The following is a 20004-nucleotide window of genomic DNA, read 5'->3' as shown; positions in this document are numbered from 1 at the left end:
GGAAGGGAGGAAGCTATGACTCTCTTCTTTGAATGGTGGAAGACGGCTAACTTGAAAACCCTAGCTCTAAGGAGGTATTTATATGGTTCCCTAACTGGGCTTAAGTGATTTGAGCCCCCACTTATGGCTTGGATCACTTAATCTAGTCTAAAATAGGTCATAATGGATTAATTAACCATTTAGGGCCTTTTTAATTAATCAATTAGCTCAACCCAAATATTTTGTTTACTAACCTCTGTGCAATCTTACATAATTATCAAAATACCTTTATGCATAGAAGTGAACCAAGAGTCAATCTAACCCTCATAGACTGTGTTATCATAGTATATGAGCTCGATTGAGGACCATTAGGATCCATAACATAGTATTGGCTCGAAATTGATTCAACATCTCACTACAAAAAATCAACTGCATTCCAATACCCTATGTAAGTAATAACGGGATACTAAGTGCTTAGGTTCATGACATGCTATCCATTGCATTCAGTCTCTCTATAAACTGGTGTCCATAGTCCAACATGGTGAAAGCTATCAACCTTTTAAAACTACATCTATTACCCTTGAATTATAAATCTTCGTATTGTGTGTTCAACTAACATATCTTAGCTATCAAAAAGTTTATCTTAAGTTTCATTTTAGGAACTACTATAATCATAGTTTACATTAACACACATCTTTAGGATCACTCAAGGTGACATTCTGTCTAAATCCTATAATATATCATAGTGTATTTATTGAGAATATTTATTGTTATCAGTTTCCATTAACAGTGACCCAATCCCTAAAGATTATATGATTAACTTACGATTTCACTTATAGGTCAAAGTCATTGCTAACTTTAGCATAAGTTCAATATTCTCTCAAAGTTAAGAGACAATACAATGAAGTAGTTTGGTGAAGTTATGACAACTTAATAGTCTTATGCCATGACTCATCATAAGTTTTGTCTGATTTGTAATCATCCGCATTGGTGCATTTACCATAGAAAACTCATTTTGATAGTCAATACCCACCATTCCTTAATTAGGAGGTAATGCACTACAAGCTCTAATGGATTATTTAGGCCTATGAATCGACCATAGACAAGTCATCTACTTGCAAGGAGCCCATGACTTAAATTTTCCTTGCAACTCCTAATCCACTTACGTCACTATAATACAAGAGTTGTAGGCTAGAATGCTTACAAGGTATAATGCATGAGATGATGATAAATGAAGTGAACTGAAAATTTATTAATAAATAATAAACCTCAAAAGTGTATTAGATCATGTCATGCTTTTTAAGGACTACTAAGCTTGCACATGGACAATTAGATAATAAATTCAATGTTATATAATTTTTTAATTATTTAATAAAAATTATCAAAAAGAATTATTTTTATATTAAATTAATTAATTATATAAATAATAATAATTTAACAAATTTTCTATTTATTTCTTATATTTTTTAATTTAAATATAAATTATTTAATTTTAATTTGATAAGAGTTATAAATATCATCAAAATGGAATTATTATGTTAGTTTTCTAAAAGATTAAGAAATATTGTGAAAATATTAAACAATTTTAATAAAAATCAATAAAACTCTTAATTATTACCAAAGCTTTTTGTCATTACCAAAAAATCACCTTAATGCTTTTAATAGAGAATTACATTATCTATTTTTTTTTAACAACCCATATCCTTCCATATATCATGCATTGTAACACTTTATTAAATTTGATTTGTTTAAATATTTACAATTATATTATCAATAATGTTTAATATTAACAAATACAATTAAATAAAAATGATAAAATAATTATTAATGAGCACCTAAAAAGTAATTATAAATAATAAAATAATACTTAAGCATAAAATAAATTTTTTTATACAAGACGTGCATTATTTTCATTTATATTTTATCATTTTTTTATTTAACTAACTTCTCTATTATTCCATTATCTAGTTTTTTTTATGCAACAATTAAAATTAATTTAGGAATTTGAAATTTTTGATAAGATTAATCATATTTATTTATTTGAAAAATACCAATTTAATTTAATTTTTTTAATAGAATTCATGACTAGATTAGGATTATCACACCAATCAATCTAACAAACATTAAAAAATATTAATATAGCAAATATTTAATAATAATTTCTTCATATATATTTACTTATGTAATTTACATATATTTTTATATAATGATATGTTTTTTTAATAAAAATATAATCTTTTATTAGGTTATTTTATTATTATTTTTTTATCCTTTCACTATAAAAGTCAATTCAATGGAAGTTCTGACCTTATCAGAGGCTTCTAGAGAGAGTGAGAAAAAGAACAAAGGGAGAAAACAGTTTTGGAAGGAGAAAGGTGCAGTTTTTTTAGTTTATTTAAAGTCTGATCGTAACTTTCATGTTGGCAAAGAAAAATTTCAAAGTTAGCAATAAGATTTTCAGAGTTACTAATCAAATTCTTTTTTTCCTATAATTTTCCATTAATCGGATTTTCTTCTGTTATGTTTGGTTCCTTAGAAAATGCTGGAAGAAAAGTTGAAATTATCTACCTAACCCTAATCACTAATCATGTTTTTCCTCCATTTTTGACATCTTATCTTTTGTTTTTTGTTTGGTTTCCTAGAAAATGTAGGGAAAAAATCTCCTGAGCTTTGTAGCCCTAAACCTAATCCCTAATCATGTTGGACATGTGGAAGACCTTTGATATTTTTCCCTCTTCAATTTTGAGTGAGTTAAATGTGCTTAGATTTATCCATGTAAAAATTATAGATTATCTATCATCTTTTTCACTAGTAATTGAGTTTTGTAATTTACTTACATTAAAAAATATGTAAGAAAATGATTATTTTATGTTGGGTTCCTCTATAAAAAATATAGAAAAAATAAAATATAATTAAAATTAGTTAATTAATCTTTGCATAAAAAAGAAAAATGAAAATTATGAAATGAGTTTGATGTAGTATATAAATAATAATTTATTAATTTTAAATCTAATTTTTATTTTCTTTTACAATTTTTTTCTTTTATTTTTCTTCTTTATTTTTCCTCAAATATCATATATATTTCATTTAATAAAATTTAAAATATTAATATATTTATAGTCATACATAATATAAAAATTAAATATTATTGATTTTTAATTTGAATAATATATATATAAATAACGATTCGATTTGATTTTATTTTATTTTAAAAAATATTCATAATAATATTTACATCATTAAAATTTTAAATAAAGAAATTTTATGTAGTATAGTGTAGGTCAATTTACCTTACACATAATTTAGTCTTGGTTCAACTTCATTTATTTATTAAATTAAGGATATTAGTATATTAATAGTGATTTATCGAATTTCTTATAAAAATTTAAAAGTTGTTAAGCTTTGGGTTGAATGAACTTAACTGGTGGGTTGCGTTAATAATGAGATGGGTGCATTTAGCAACCCTCTGATTTTAAAATTTCTTGACTCTGGAACTTCCCAGAAGGACTTCGCCCTTTCCGGAACATTCTGGCTCCTCCATTTACCACCTTCCCCTGACATCTATAAAAGCCTCTTGTCTTTCTCATCAATCCCAGGTTTGATATTTTCTTATCACTCTCTGATAAATCTTTATCTTTTTCTGCTTCAGCTTCAAATCTTTCTTCACAGAATGAGGTAATCCTCTGTTTGTTTGATTATTTTTCATATGTTTCAGTTTCCGACCACATGGTGAGTTCAAGTCTGAATGCTATCTCCTTGATCAAATGTTGTTTTTGTGTATTTGAAACGGTGCTTATTTCTTTAGAGATATTTAATGTGTTGTCCTTGGCTTTGACTAGATGGTTTCTTGTCGATGGCTAATATTCTCTGAAATTATGTTCGATTTTAATTTTTTTCGTAGTGTGTTTCTGAATATCCTGTTGTTTCTGTGACTTGATCAATTATTTGTGTGTGATTGTTGCTTTGGTTTTATGCCTCTTCAATGGGCTTTTGTGCAAAAGGCTAATTTACCATCCTTTGTTTGAAGCTCTTTTATTGCGAAGGGAATGCTGAATTTGAACATTACTCTGTCGGTGTGAACATTAGAGTTTCTAGAGGGTTGATGCTGTTGGCTGCTTTTGATTTCGATAGAATTTCTTTGTGATGTGTCACTCAAGTCCATATTTCATAGCTGCTGTTGGAAAAGTGTAATCCTAGTGTAATATACTATATTTGGACTTGTTTGCAGATAATTTCATCTCTCCTTTCTAATTTTCTCAACTGTTAATCGAAATGTATGCTGCAGAAGTGTCGCTACTGACAAATAGCGAGTAGCAGAAATTGAAAAAAATACAAGAAAGGATAAGATTCCAATAGGAATGGCTAGAGCTGATAGTTTCTTTAATCAATGGAGATTAGGAATTAAGACCCACAAAGCTGTTGGATTACTGGGGCAACCGAAGTGAAATCCAAAATGTGTTACTCTAATTCACAAGACCCTTGGAGAGTTGTTTATAGGCACTCCTAAGTTCCCTACAGTCCACTCATAGTGGGTGTACTGCTTTCCCCACAATTGGCTCCAAAGATTGGCAGAGGCATCGGTGATATACTAGGATACAGCAGAAGAATGCAGAAGACAATGCCTTTTTTTTTTCCTCCTTTTAATCTTCTTTCCCTTATAGGAATTTAGCATTTTTCTTGAACAACATATGGAGGGAACCTACTAGTTTAGACTACAAATCTCAAGTCCCTGCACCCAAGAAATGGGAATAGATGAAGGAAAGAAAACAACAATCTGCACCTCTTTAGAATAGAGAAAAGAAAATAATCAATACCATTCTCTGGTTCCCGCCAACTTCCATCTAAATTTAAAATTTTTGAATGTCACCTTCTATTTCTTCTTCTTAGTGAATAGATTTTTTTAATATCACCTTGGTGTTTTAATACCCTCAAAAGTACTTCTACTTTGCTCCTTCCACCTGCACTATGCTAGGCTTGGAGGTATTGCATTTCATACTTTCCTCATTCAACATTAATGCCATACCAACTGGCAATAACGTATCTCATGGAATGGGTCAGTATTCAAATCACACCAAAGGATGAAAATTCTATTTTGGGAGTCTTGCAGATGAGAAATGCAAAGAGAAAGGGTTCACTGCTCTCACCATCCCTACAATACAAAACACCAATTTGGGATTAGTTCTCCTTCCTTGTACAAATCAGTTGTTAGAATCGCACCATACATTACTATGCACATAAAAAACATGATCTTTGTGTATCCCAAAGATCAAATAGTTGGAAAATCTGCCTAACATTAGTTTTCCAATTCCATAAATGAAGAACAAGAAAATTTTTTAGTACAAAAATAACTTCATGAAATCGCATCATAGGTGCTCCTACTAATATCCACTCTTTATATAGGTCTATAGAAGAGAGGAATTCCTCTACTTATCTTGAAAACATCTGACAAGTTTATGGTTGATGCTTCATCCTTTCCTCCTAAATGATAGATATTCCATCTTATCTCTGTTTACTACCTCTCACTGAACAAATTTTCCTTTTGGAATCTTACTTGTATCCAGCTCTTCCTGCATACTTAGAATTGAACACATGGACTACACCCTTACATAGCTATTGAGCAGCTCCATCCAATATCTCTCGATCCTTTTCCACAACTCATACCACATGAGACCCTATGTTTCTGAGTACACCATCAATCCTCTTCCTACCCATGCTTGTTAAGGTGCTTCTGGTCAGAATAAGTCGACTTGTGATAAAGGTTTACTCCTTCCCATTAAACAAATGCTTCTTGTTAATTTTTTGTTGACATGTGAACAAAGATTATATGTGGTACATGATCATTGTGACTGTAAGCTAGCATATGAATGCACTCTCATGAATCACTAATTAGTGGCTTCTTCTATTGACATGTTGCCCTCTGCTACTACTAATTGCTATTGCTTCAGCTACTCTGTTAGACACTTGCTAGATTAAATGTGAAGAATTACTAGGTGGCACCTACAATAATGGTGTTGCAGTTTTCCAGTGTCCCTTACTGGGATTTCTCCTTAGAACCTATCAGCCACCACCTTCCTGTCACATCTGCTCTGTTTCTACTCAAGATGCTGCTATTTATCATTTCCATCATTACTTCTACTGACAGCATGGAGATTCATACACTTATAGCTCTTTGATAGTGCAAGCTCAGCCACTTACCACTTCCCCACTAGTGTTCAACTACAGAGCCAGCGCACTTAAATGAATTATTGATGGAGCACACGATGTTCCATCTCTATGTGGTTCTTGTAGTCTAGTCTTTTGGTACCTCTTCTCTTGCTTGATTATGGTGCCAACATAAGAGTACTAATTACTTCTTGCATGGAAATCTGCTTATGGCAGATGCCTACTTTACCATGGTAGATGCTAGCACTTTTGGCTTGATGCCTGCTTGTATTGCACATCCAAAAGAGTGGAAGGGAGCCAGTGGCAGATGTCTAAAATAGAGGATGTGTGTTTGTAGTAGATGTGTGCAAGGGTTGATGCATGCCCTTGTCAAATGCCTAGGGTAGTTCTTCTACCTACCCATGATGATATCATTCATATGATAATGTGCATGAAGAAAGGGTTAATGCCAAGATGTCAATGAGGAAGGTCTCTAGAAATCTGTTCCTCACTTTCACCCATCAGCTTTACTATTAAGTTTTCACTTCGTCTGAAGCTGCTTTTAATGTTTTTCAAGATTTAGGTAGTGGTATGACATGTGTCATCTCTTACGCTTTTCTCAAAGTTGCTTAGTAGCACCCAAATGCCTCATGCCTACCTAATTTGGGAATGGGGATAGAAGAGTAATAACTAGACTTAGAGGACCTTAATGATAGACTTAGTTTGCCTCAACATCAGTGTAGATGATCTAAGGGTTTTGATTTGGAGTTGGTATGAACCCAATCGGATTGAAATTATGACATGTTTAATTGATTCTTGAGGAATTAAATGAGAAGGAATCATTGTCTTTTCTTCCATTCCAAATATCTACTTAAAACTTGAAATCAGCCAAAAAAAAAAATGCAGGATTTACCTAATTTTAAGGAATCCCTTTCTATTTTCTTATGAATGAAAATAAGACAAAAATGCCCTTGGGATTAATATAATTGTTTTAAATTAATATACTAACATATTTAATTATAATAAAATTATATATTAATTAAAAAGAATAACATGTTTTCTAATAAATTAAAAATAATGGCATGAATAATAAATATTACAAATTATTTTAATTATTATTAACTGAGATAATAACATATTAATCACTAAAAGTGAAAATGAAGAGATTTTATATGTTATAGTGTAGGTTAATGAACCTAATACATATTTTAATTTATTTAGATATTAAATTTTTTTTAATAAATTGAAGATGCGCATATAGTAAATAATATCAAATCAATAAGCCTTTAGTGTGGGTGAACTAATGAACAATATTTGTATATTTATTCACCTAATACATGTTTAATTTATCTGGTTCAATGTTAAATTCTTTTAATAATTTTGTATAGTAAATAATATCAAATCAATGATGTTAGACAAAAGGTAAACTAATGAACAATATTCCATTTCCTAATATCGAAATGAAGATTATTTACAAAAATAATGTTAATTTTAAATATTCTTACCTCTTTTTTTTCTTTTTTTCTTTTTTTTTTTTCTTTCTTAATGTATTAATAGAGAAAAGAGACATGAGAAAGATGAGAAATCCTCCCCATGAAGTATAAGCTTGATCAAAAGAACTAAGTAAACCTCCACTAACCAAGGAAGGCTATACAAGAGGTACAAAAGGACTCGTGATCAAAAGAACTTAGTAAACAAAATATTCTTACCTCTTTGTATAATGGCAAAATTAAATATTCTTATATCTGTGTAGGTCATTATAGTAATTAGATTTATTCTTATTCCGTTTCCTAATATTCTTGTAGACACTTCAATGGAATTCTTCTTTCATTTCTTTTGCTTTCTATTTTGAATCTCTTCCTTTTGTTCCCTTTCCTCAAAGGGTCTTAAGCATGCCACTAGAGGGAGAGGAATCCATTGTGTGGTGCACATGTTGTTACCCTTTTGCTAATGAAAAGGTTAATTGACTGCTCGTATGGGGCCTTCATAATGTTTATTGTTTTTCATCCCAGTTGACCATACCAAAAGAGTCTTGTAAAGAGAGATAATGGATCACCATTCCTAAGGTTGAATTTTTTAGATTGTTGATATTGAAGCTCTCCAACTCAGAAGCTTTCTCACTCTATCCCCTCACCCTCGCTCTGCTTTGCTGTCTCCACCAACTGCAACTCCTAAACTTCTATATGCCAACCTCTTGATCAATAACTTGTTATACACATCTACTTAACAATCTAACACAAATGTTGATGCCACCCATTGCTCTTGACAAATGGAGGTTAGCTCTCTATTTTCTGATTTCACGTACAGTACTAATACTGCAAAACAATAGATGACTTGTGAGGTGATTGTTTTTCTGTATTTGAAAAAACTGTTGTGTCATTTCCATAAGACCAAGTTGTACAATCTTCCAAAATTGGTCCCACCCAAAAACCTTCTACAATTCCTCCATGTATAATATCATAACCGATCATTTAATAGGAAGCCCTCCATCAGATAATAGATTAATATGGAGTCATTAGATTATCCTATCTGATAGTCAGACTCTTAAAAGCAACATGCAGGGGATCCATTAACCAGAACAAAAGAATCTTGACTCTTCTATTAGTTTATTTTTCATACATTTTTTAAGTATTTGGCTTGAAAATGTATACAGGTAACAAATTGTACCAGTTGAGAGAGAGAAAAAGGAGGAGGGGAGAGTGACAATCAGAGATATTACCATATTCATTATCTAAGACAGCACTTTTCTGTTTTTGCTTTTTTGGCTTCACCTGATCCAAATACAAGAAGCCCAAAAGGCATAATAGAAGTGAAGTAGACCCAACAACATCTCTATTGTTTTCTACTTTTCCTCAAAGATCCCAGTATTTCTCTTTTACCACAAGATCCAAGGCACAATGAGACATGTGATTTGCCAAAGGGTCTTTATCTCTGATGAAACTCCCCAAACCTCTACACAAGATGGTATCATGTCACATATGCTCTTGGGCAGAACTCAATCCATCCTAGCTAGACTAAATAGCTTATGCCAAAGCCTTGATATTAATAGGCAATGTAAAAAGAGATAGTCGATTGATTCTTCACTTCCCATACATAAGATGCACCAATCAAGACTAAGGAATTTGTAAGGTCTACCAAATTTGTTGGATATGTAGAAGCATTAACCAGGACAAAAGAATCTTGACTCTTCTATTAGTTTATTTTTCATACATTTTTTAAGTATTTGGCTTGAAAATGTATACAGGTAACAAATTGTACCAGTTGAGAGAGAGAGAAAGGAGGAGGGGAGAGTGACAATCAGAGATATCACCATATTCATTATCTAAGACAGCACTTTTCTGTTTTTGCTTTTTTGGCTTCACCTGATCCAAATAGCTATTAATTTCTCATCATTCTCTTTTATGGTATGCAATTTAGTAAATGTAGCCATTCTGACAGGTTTTTTCAGATTCAACCTATACTTTTTCTATTACAATTCTATGAAGACTAATAGGAGATATTGTATCTATCTTGTCAAAATTAATGTCACACTACATTCCTATTGTCATCAACCTTGAGATGCTCACATTTGCAAAATTATTTAAGATTCAGAAATAGTTTCCATGTGACTTATCCATAAGCCTGAACTTTTAACTATCAACTTGTAAAAAATATGCCTGTAAGGTCCCAAGACATCTGCCAACTGAAGATGGAAATGGAATTATATCAGTAGAAAAGATTTAGCTTTGATAGAAATAGGAGTTGCCATCTAAGAACTAAATGATCATTGAAACCCCTTCCAAAAATTGATGCTGTGGATCAGTTACCTATTGTTTTTCTAGTGCTAGGCTTAGGGATTGTGGTATATGACAGATGGGATAGTTGGTCATTCCCCTCATCTGCATGCTTTAGACTGTCCTTTACTTCTTGCTTAGTGTTGAATTGTATTCATGAAAGGGAAGAAATTCCAAGATTCACAATAAACCAACAAATCTGCTGAATAAGCAAATAACATGTAGAAAAGGAGATTTCTCTATTACCAGAACAGGAAAATGACAAAATAATAGGAAGCATAGTTTGGTAGAGAATTGGGTTTTGGCAAACTGGATTAGATATATTCATCATGAATATATTTACTGGTTACAGCCGACACCCAACTGTGAAGTGGGCCCAGAGATCTGACAAGCTCTACCTCACTGTTGAGTTACCTGATGCTAAAGATGTAAAGCTCAAGCTTGAACCTGAAGGGAGATTCATGTTCTCTGCCACCAAAGATGATGTACCTTATGAAGTTGATATCGAACTGTTTGATAAGATCAAAGTTGAGGTATAATGACATGGAGCTTAGAGGGTCCAATGAAATTTCTCATTTAGTAAATCAAGCAGCTGAAATGATGTTAATATTACAGGATAGCAAGTGTAATGTTGGAGTCAGAAGCATCGTCTATGTCATTGCAAAAGCAGAGAAGAAATGGTGGGCTAGGCTAATTAAGAACGAAGGAAAACCACCCGTGTTCCTTAAAGTTGACTGGGACAAATGGGTTGATGAAGAGGATGAAAATGGTAGGGGTTTGCATTTGTCATAAGTTTCCTCTTTGTTCTATTCTCTTGTTCTATTTCATTCAGCTTCATTGATACAACCTTTTCTGCAATGCTTTAACAGAGAAAGTTGGCATGGATTTTGATGACATGGACTTTTCGGTAAGTAACATGCTTAAGCATATATAAATAATGACATTACCTTTTTTCTCTTAATGTTTCTCGGGGACAGATTTGTAGTTGTAACTTCCAATATTGTGAATCCTGCAATTGGTTATTTTGTTTGTAAGCTTTATATTCTGTGTCTAACAGACCTGATAACTACTGAATGAGTGTCTGAATCCCATAATTTCATCATGTAAACATCTGATGCTGCATATGGTAGTCTAGTAGGCTTTGAGTCTGGTTACAGGTTGTGCATCAGTTGGTATGCGATCTTTTAGATGGGGTTTAATTAGGCTTTTTGCTTTCTGTCCATGTTTATTCTTTGGGTGAGGTGGTTATTGTTGTAACAGAAAAGAAAAATAGGTTGAAAAAGTCTTGATTGAAAGGGAACAAATCTTTCAAGGTCACCAAGTTACAAAATGGAGATGCAGAAGAAGACACTGTCAAGAAATGATTTTGGTTTTTCATTGCTGACTAAATCAAATATTGTGCAGAAATTAGATATGGGTGAGGATGACTTTGATATGGATGAGTCAAAGGATGAGGAAGGTTAGAAATTTTCTACAATCAGATCATTTTCCCCGGAAAGATTTTTGTTTTTACATGTTATCTACCAGTAGTGTGAAGTAGTATAGAGTCAGAAGTCATTCAACTCTGAAATTTGTAGGTGCTCATAACAAAGAGCCAGTGCATGATTATGTCTTTAATATGGTGGTGCATATTTTGCAGAAGGGTTCGAAGCAGAAGAGGAGGAAGGCAAAGGAAAAGAAAAGCAGGTTGCAGCATTGGCTGAGGAGGCTAAAGCTTAAGTGCTTGAGGCAAGAGGTGTAGTCTTGGATTCATATCATATTAATTACAGTTTGTTTGTGTATAGGGTTTGGCCTTTGTTCAGCAAACAAGTTGTAAAGTGTAATGTGGAGGGTTAGATTTTCATCCCTTCTAATCAAATAACCCTTTCTCTATTTCAGAAACCAAATTAGATTTTTGTCACATGAAATATATCAAGGAATCATTGCACCAAATCAGATTTCTAGGATCCATTAACCATGTCTTAAATTCTTTTCAGTATTTTCTTACAAGAGAGTTTTTACTTGGAAAAAAAAATGAGTTCTTCAAGGCCAGGCCAGGCCATGTCGGTCCAAACCATCTTCTATTTCAAGAAAGATTGTCCTGACTAAAGAATCCTAACATAAGAAAAAGACTTCTTCAAAACCCTCCTAAACTCAAAATCCTCACCACTAGTTCCATATCCCATTTCAACACCTATTTCCAAACCCTCTTCTTCAAATGGATTCAAAATTCTTTCCACCAGTTTTCTAGACCTAAATTTCTTAATTAGACCCTTTTCTCCTACTACTTCACCCTTCTACTCTTCATACTCTCAAACTCTTGGAAGTTCATCCCTTCAAAATCAATTTAGTGAAAAGACCTCATCATCATGGTTGAGTCTTCTCCTCTTGAAGATTTCCAATTGAGTATAGACACTATGATCATTCATGCTTTTTTGCTTTGTGTTTTTTTTTTTTTTTATATAAAAAATAATAATAATAAAAATTTATCCTGAATTCTAAAAATCATCATTTCCGAATTCTTTTCAAGAATGATAACTTTATTTTGGGTCTACTCAAAAGATTCTTCCTCCATGTCTTTCACCAAAATTTGAATATTTAAAGACTAATATCAAAGCTCCTCAAAATTCAAAATTGAATTTTTTTTCTTCTTTATTCCAATTTACTATCTCATGGTTACAGTGTTAAGATTTCACTCTCATCAAAAAGTAAATCTCCATGCCCTACATATTTGGCTAAAGAATTTAAAATCAAATGATGGTTGGGTTATACAAGAATTGACCAACTCTAGTAATTCAAACTCTTATACCCAAAGACTCCATTAACACCTCCTCTCATGGATATCTATGATACCCTTTTCAAAAGTTCCAAGAATACTTAGCAAAAAGGATCTTAAGAAACGTCTTCAAAAATTTTCTTTGAAATGGAGAATGATGGTGATGATTTTACCACAAATAAGAGAAGAAGTCCGTCTGACTTTAATGAAGTTATACAGACTTGACTCCAGTTAGGAATTACACCAACAATAACTTTTAAATTAATTGATCAAAGAATGAAAATGAGTGTTCTATTACATTACCATAAGGTCTCACTCCTTGAACTTTTAAAGATAAAAGTAGAGAAGAATCGAAGACAACCATTTTTACTTTCAATACCCTTATCTTCAGGACAAAAGATAGAAAGACGGACCTCATCTTCAAATTCAATCGCTCTAATATCAAATAAAAAGGACACGATGCTTTCCAAAAGAAAAGATAAGATTCCTTTAAAGATGGTGGACAACTCATAACTCATCGTACGTAAGACTTTTCTCTTTCAAAGACAAATATGTATATAAACTATGGTGGACAACTCATCACATATAAGGCTTTTCTCTTTCAAAGACAAATATATATATAAACTAATGTATCCAACCTGGCTTCAAAAATTAATGCAGCTCTCTTTTCAAGACATGGCATGAGGAATCTTCAACTTTCTGAATTCACGACTCTCATTTCCACATATTTAAGATACTTTGAATTTCACCCCCTCAATTATGAAAAGGACTTTTTGCAAGGAGAAAAGGCTTCAACTGGAAAACCTTGGAAAAATCTTATTGCTTGTGCTCTCCTTATGCTCTTATGTCTTTCATATCTTCTCTACTACTTATCTTTTGTATTCCAAACTTCTCATCTACGAACTGTACGTCAAGGCCATTGTAAGTAAATCAAGTTGTTTTAAATATTTTGTTGCTATTTTTGTTATTTATGTTACTATTTTAGTATAAATTATTTTAATTTTATTATTTATTTAACTACTTGTATTTGTTTAAAGAATTAAAGAAATCTTACTAGAAAATTTCTCAAGTCAAATGTCATATTATTCAATTTCTTTTTTGATATTTTCTTAAATAAGTTTCTTAATGTTGGATTCTCTTTGACCTGAATTTTGAAAATTTTGAAATTTAAGTAAATAACTAAAGACTCTGCAATATATATATTTTGTATTATCATTATTATTATACAATATTCATTTGAAGAATGAATGGAGTCCCTTCCAACCATAATTGATGGCATAAGTGTCACATGTGGAATCAATTACAACCATAACTAATGACATAAACACAACTATAACATATAGAGAATTAAGCTAGAATTTAGTTGCTATGATGAGGAAGATTTTTCATCAATTGCTACCATCTTATAGCAATTTTAGTGATGGGTGGTCGAATTACAAATGATGGTGTCTTCCTTTCATGGGATTGCAAAATTAAAGTTTCATCAAGAGTTGTAAGCTTGGATTGTTGAGATTGGTATTGTTGTCCGAATGATAATGACTTTGTGAGCAAGTTTGCCAATTGATTAGCTAAATGAACATGTGACACCAAAATGTGTTTCTTGGACACTTGGTCACAAACAAAGTGATAGTCAACTATCATATGCTTCATTCATGAGTGGAAGATAGGATTGACACATGGATATCTTACTCCGATATTATCATATTACATGGTTGGTGTAGATAAGAGAGAAAATTAAATTTCTCATAACAAGTTTTGAATCCAATTGCGAAGGTGACAACATCATGCTCAATCTCAATTCATGAGTGAGCTATAATCTTCTACTTCTTGTAGCTCCAAAAAATGAGGTTAGGGCCAACAAAGAAAATATAACTAGTTGTTAAGGTTTTTCCATTGAGATTTCTAGCCTAATTGACATCGATAAATGCATTTAGTGATGGTGAAGAGGATTGAAGAATATAAATGTTCTAATGTATTATGCCCTTAAGGTAATGGAACACTCTTTTAATTGTTGCTCAATGAGTATGAGATGGGCGATGCATAAAACTAAGACAATTTGTTGATAACAAATTATATATCTTGGCATGTCAATGAGAGATACTATATGGCTCCAATAACTTTTCTATATAGAGTGTCATTAGCTGACGAGCTGTTATCATTAAAGTAGAGAGGCTAGATAGATAATAAAGTTGACACCACTTTTGTTTCGTGCATGTTGGTTTTCTCAAGAAAGCCACAAATATACTAGTGTTAGGAGATAAACAAACCATGCTTGATTAAGAGGGCTTTAACTCCAAAAAATAACTCAGAGAGCCCAAGTCTTTCAAAGAAAATCAAGTGGCAAATGATGAAATGAACTTATTTAGTGCTGATGTGCAACTTCCAATAATGATGAGGTTGTCCACATACATTAAGATGTACAAAGTGACAACTTTTAGTTGATTAATAAACAATGATGACAGATTGAGATTTGACATATCCATATGAAAGTAAAAAGCTTTTAAGTTCAATATGCCATGTCTGAGGAGCTTGGTGTTGGTCATAAATAGAGCTTTTTAACTGAGCTTCACATTGACACTATATAAAAAATAGAGGTTATATTTATACTTTTGTGGATTAATTTTTAAAAGTAGAAATTGTTTTCATTCTTTTGGCACAAATATTTATTGTATGGATAGGAGTGATAATTGATTGAGTATTTTTAGTATCAACATCGTCTTGCTCCTAATAAAATAAATTTGAGAAAACCTAAATATTAGGATGGGTTGAAGATTATTATTATTTTTTAATTTTTTTAAAAATATTTTAATTATTATTTTTACCAAGTCGAGTATGGGTATTCCTTGTCTCGTTCTATTGATTTGATTATATATATATCTATATATATATATATATATATATATATATATATATATATATAATTAAATAAAAAATTAATTTAATTTTTAAAAAATTTTATTTTTAATAACACATAAAAATAAAAATAATTTATTTCTTATAAAAAATTTATAATATTTATTTATTTTTATATTATATTTATTTTCAATATAATTAGAACATGTGATTTTGATAAAATATCATTTTTTTAAATAAATATTTATTAAATTATGACTGTTTTAAATTTATGACACTTTTCATCATGTATTTTTTATCACAAGTTGAAAAGGTTTTATGACTTCAAGATTCAACTTAAAGAAAATTTTCAATTGAATTTTTTACAAGTGCCATAAATTAGAAAATTTTCTATCCAATTTTTAAAAATACTTTTTAAAATTACTCTATTTATTTCAAATTCCTGGATCCTGTTAACATTTCAGGGTTTTAATGCTTTTCAAATGATTTGCTAATTTTTAGCTTGAAAATTTAAAGTAAGTTTGAAATAATTTACTAATTAATGAAAATAAAATTTTAATTTATTTCTTTATGTAAAATTAATATTTAAATTAATTGATTAAATAATTCTTCAATTTATAAATTTATGAATTTAATCATAAAAAATAACTCATTTTGGACCTAAATATATTTCTTTTAAAATATTATTTTTATAAAAAACATATTCAAATGACTTAAAAAAAAAAAAAAAAAGGAAAAATGAAAAAGAAAAAAAAAAACTTTCATCAAATAAGTGAAATAACCCTTGATAATTTAACTATATAAGTCAGATCTAGGGCTACACTGCAGAGCATCTCCTTATTTTACCTGGCTTTGGTCCGCCGCTCTCTCTGAGCCCAACCCTAGCAAGTTAGGTGAGGCCTCACAGATGAAGCCAGTTCTCTTTGATTCACTCAATCCACACTTTGGATTCTAAGGCTCTCTACTTTCCAAAGGTGCCATGGAAATGTTGTTTGACAGATTGGTTTCCTTTGACTTGCTCAAGCGATTGGAGAAAGTATTGTTGAAGATCCATGTAGTAGTCAACAAGGCGGAAGAGAGGCATATCTGCATAAGCGAGGTACTCGACTTCATTCCTTCTCGTTGTGGTAGTTTAAGCCCCACTCAGTCCATGGGGTCCAAGATAAGGGCAATCAGTTGCCGGTCAGGAGATATTTCTGTTCTAGGTTTGAAGAAGGTTGCAGTGACAATTTGTGCTTTGGAAACACCGATCTCTGATGGTAGAGATGTTACAACGATGTTAAGAAATGATAGCATGGGGATTTTTATTATTGGAATGGGTGGAGTTGGTAAGATTAGATGCACAAATTTTATATTAAATTGAGCAATGCTTTGCTTATTGTTCAACGTCGGATAAAGGGTTATACATCACACCCTTTGATAAAACCGATCGAGAATAAGCAAAGTGATTATTTTCATACATTATTATTAAAGTCATTTTTTCAAAAATCACCTCCGTCCGAGGGGTGAATGTAATGCATGACCTCATTAATGATGTAGCTCAATTTGTGAGAAGAGAAATATAACATCTGTTCTCGTTGCTGGAGAAATATGCTTTATATATGTTGAAATATTTTTTAATATAAGATGGAGAAAGAAGATAGGTAGCAAATAATATTGAAAGGAAGATCGGATGTAATCATCATATACAAGACAAAGAGGATGATAAGTTGGAGGTTACCTTGTAATACACTATTTGGGAAAGTACTCTTTGAGAATTCATTTTTGAGGTGTAATAAGCTGAGATCGAGGAAATGCAAACCTATTTTTGTACTGAAAAAGGTATGCACATTCCAAAAAAAAATCTATACCACTTCCAATTTGTGCCACATATTATTACAAGTTTTTACTATTAGCTTAACTAATCATGAATTTCTAACTAACCTTCCTTTTTGTTGAAAATTTGACTAGGAAGTGGTTATTGACGTGGTTTATTGGCTTACTATTTTCTCGTCAATCTTCCACAATTCCATGTAAGTATCGCCATTTCTAGCTTTCCAAATTCAGTTTATGATGCTATATTATCCTTAAACTAGATGTATTGGACTCTCATGCTAACTTTATCCGTTTTTTCTCTTTGTATAGGCAGATTTGTAGTGCTTATGGTGTAGAAAGGTCAAAGGATAAGAAAGGATTTATTTCCTTTATGAATGTGTATTCTCAGTGATTATTGGAAGTTTTGTCTTCTGTTACATGTAAGTACCACAATGTGTGCCATTCTATGCATTTTAATTCAATTTTTTGATTCACCATGTAATGCATCATTCCACCTTTGTTTATTTTCTGACCCAGAGGCTATACTAGAACAAATTCAGGTTTATTTCTCTAAATATTTACTCTTGTAAACAAAGAAATGATAAAGTTTTCTTCTAAAAGAAATTAATAAAGGATGAAATACCTCAAGTGTTATGGTTTTTAAAATTTTGTTTATAATTATTTTTGATCCTCAGTCCTTTCTATCTAATATAATTGGATTTTTTCCCCTCGTTTTAGCATAGAAAACTTCATTTGGTTGTGAATTAGATGACACTAGGTTTCATTGGTTTATTCCTAATGCAGTTTTTACCTTTGAAGTTGAACAAATATGAAATTTTGTCAAATTATTTTTGATAGCAAAAGTCAGCAACTGTCCTGCATCTTCTCATATGGGGAACATAGAATGCTTTTCAATTTAGCGGTTCCAAACTTTTAAATTACTGAAACCGTATCTTTTTCTTTGCATTTACATTTTGTCAAAAGGAAGGGTTCAAGGTGCCAGATTAATGAAACCATATTTTCATTTTGGTGGGTTTGGAGGTCGTCAAAAGTACTTGTTCAAGGTGGCAGTGGAGTTACTATTTTTTTTCTCTTATTATGCTGAATGAAGGGAATTGGTGTTGCATATTGGAGACTCCCAAGTCATAGATTTGTTACATTTACCCTTCTAAAGTAGGCCAATGTTTTAGACTGTGAACAGGGGAGGGGATAGACAGTAGCATAGCCTGAGTGTGATTTGTTACATTTTTATATATTTATTCCTTTTCCGATTTCTAATGTCTATTTTCTGAAATCTTCTATCCTAACCACTTGTGGCATGTTTTTCATGAACTTGCTGCAAAGTGGCCTTTGGCAACTACGATTGCCCCTTGATACAATACCAGGTCTCTATTTCTTTAATAAACATGAACCTCTTTTGGTGTTGCTCGTCTTTAATGAACATCCCTTGATCCACCTTTCCCCCTTTCCATTGTAAGGATTAGTTGGTATGATCTTTGCAGGTCAGGAGTGATAAGCATAAGGAATTTATAAATGTCATTTCTTCGTGTTTAGATGACTTCATTATGTATATATGCTAGATGACATCAATGTTTCCCACATTCTCATGTCAATCTTTTACATTCAATGCATCACGACACTTCACTTGAATCCCTAATATACAGTAGTGTCCATGCCTCAAATGCTTACTACACAGCCTTGGCAATTTGGGTATATTGTATGCAAGTTGGTGTGACAATCTTGTGTTGTTTTTCCAGGAAGAGGGCTTCCCATTGATGGAAGAGATGAAGGAACTCAAGATCTGTGAGCTGGTACCCAATGGGAAGCTGTGATTGCAATTTGTATGGTTGTAGAGTTGTACATTAGGGACGCCTGTGTTGATTTTTGTTTGAACTTTTCTCCAACACAACTTTGATTTTTCACTCAGTAAATGCCCATAAGTAAATGTTTTTGATTTGATTACGTGAATCTTTGGAGGAAAAAGGTATTCATCTAGAATACATCCGAGTCATTGACAAATTCATTTTTAACATTTGAAGATACCTAGAATATATTCTTCATGCATGTGTATAATTGATATTTTTTCTGACATTAATTATATTAATCTTCAATTGATTAAACTTGATGTTCCAGTATTTACCCCAAGTAGCTCGTCAAGGCAATTAGGACCTAAAGGCGAATCGTTTTGACGTGGATGATCGATCGAGTTTCCTTTAAGCAAAATATGATTAAATGTCTATTTTACTAGCAGTTTAAGCAACAATGATTGATTGTTTTAAGAAAATGCAAGACAAGTCTTAAGTTAGAATTTCTTCATTCTTCTGTTTACTAAACCATCCTTCTTTCATAGAAAGATATTATTTAGGTCAAACAGGGGTCGCTCGGCCAAGGCTTGAATCTCTGGCCAGCCCAACCAGTCCAATGCATATCTTGGCATATGCCTTAGGCCCATAGGAGCATACCATTATCAAATACTTAGATCGTTCTTTGTCATTTTCCAATGTGGAATACACTTATAAAAAATACAAAGACCATTCTTCATCTTCTGTTGAGTCATGTTCAACAAGTATGGTTACTGATATTGTCTTGATTTCAAAGGTCCATCTACCAGGTATGATTAAATAATAAAATATCAAAACATGCTATGTTCCACGTCGAAAAGGAAAGAAGTTCTGAATACCATATATATACATATATATACTTCTTTAA

The 20004-nt window shown here is 31.7% G+C and overlaps 1 protein-coding gene and 1 long non-coding RNA gene across 6 annotated transcripts; both read left to right on the top strand.

Annotated features, from left to right (window-relative positions):
* The first annotated feature begins 3469 nt into the window (after positions 1 to 3469).
* LOC100257397 (co-chaperone protein p23-1) lies at positions 3470 to 11779 on the top strand. 3 transcript variants are annotated; one of them, XM_019224643.2, is made up of 7 exons: positions 3605 to 3654; positions 8133 to 8395; positions 10246 to 10426; positions 10509 to 10662; positions 10763 to 10800; positions 11298 to 11352; positions 11533 to 11779. In XM_019224643.2, exons 2-7 carry the CDS (start codon positions 8361 to 8363, stop codon positions 11610 to 11612), a joined length of 543 nt encoding a protein of 180 aa, XP_019080188.1. In that variant the 5' UTR covers positions 3605 to 3654; positions 8133 to 8360; the 3' UTR covers positions 11613 to 11779. The 3 variants fall into 3 exon arrangements, with proteins under 3 accessions (XP_002276982.1, XP_002277004.1, XP_019080188.1); XM_002276946.4 differs by lacking the exon at positions 8133 to 8395 and having other exon boundaries at positions 3470 to 3654; XM_002276968.4 differs by lacking the exons at positions 8133 to 8395; positions 11298 to 11352 and having other exon boundaries at positions 3470 to 3654.
* A 4524-nt stretch (positions 11780 to 16303) lies between these two features.
* On the top strand, positions 16304 to 19257 carry LOC100853315 (uncharacterized). 3 transcript variants are annotated; one of them, XR_002031633.2, is made up of 4 exons: positions 16304 to 16600; positions 17452 to 17513; positions 17626 to 17735; positions 19053 to 19257. It is a non-coding gene; the product is annotated as an uncharacterized LOC100853315 (long non-coding RNA). The 3 variants fall into 3 exon arrangements; XR_009467300.1 differs by having other exon boundaries at positions 16322 to 16829; XR_787251.3 differs by having other exon boundaries at positions 16322 to 17322.
* The last annotated feature ends 747 nt before the right edge of the window (positions 19258 to 20004 follow it).

The sequence above is a fragment of the Vitis vinifera genome, chromosome 13, assembly GCF_030704535.1.
Source record: "Vitis vinifera cultivar Pinot Noir 40024 chromosome 13, ASM3070453v1".
In the NCBI taxonomy this organism is placed as follows: Eukaryota; Viridiplantae; Streptophyta; class Magnoliopsida; order Vitales; family Vitaceae; genus Vitis; species Vitis vinifera.
Note: the sequence above shows the minus strand (reverse complement) of the source record. Positions and strands in the feature narration are given on the sequence as shown.

Excerpts from the sequence above, each read along its gene's own strand:
- LOC100257397 (XM_019224643.2), top strand. The coding sequence starts at position 8,361 with ATGTTGATGCCACCCATTGCTCTTGACAAATGGAG. Across the intron at positions 10,427-10,508 it reads TTGATAAGATCAAAGTTGAG|GATAGCAAGTGTAATGTTGG; the intron begins GTATAATGACAT and ends TTAATATTACAG. Across the intron at positions 10,663-10,762 it reads TGATGAAGAGGATGAAAATG|AGAAAGTTGGCATGGATTTT; the intron begins GTAGGGGTTTGC and ends ATGCTTTAACAG.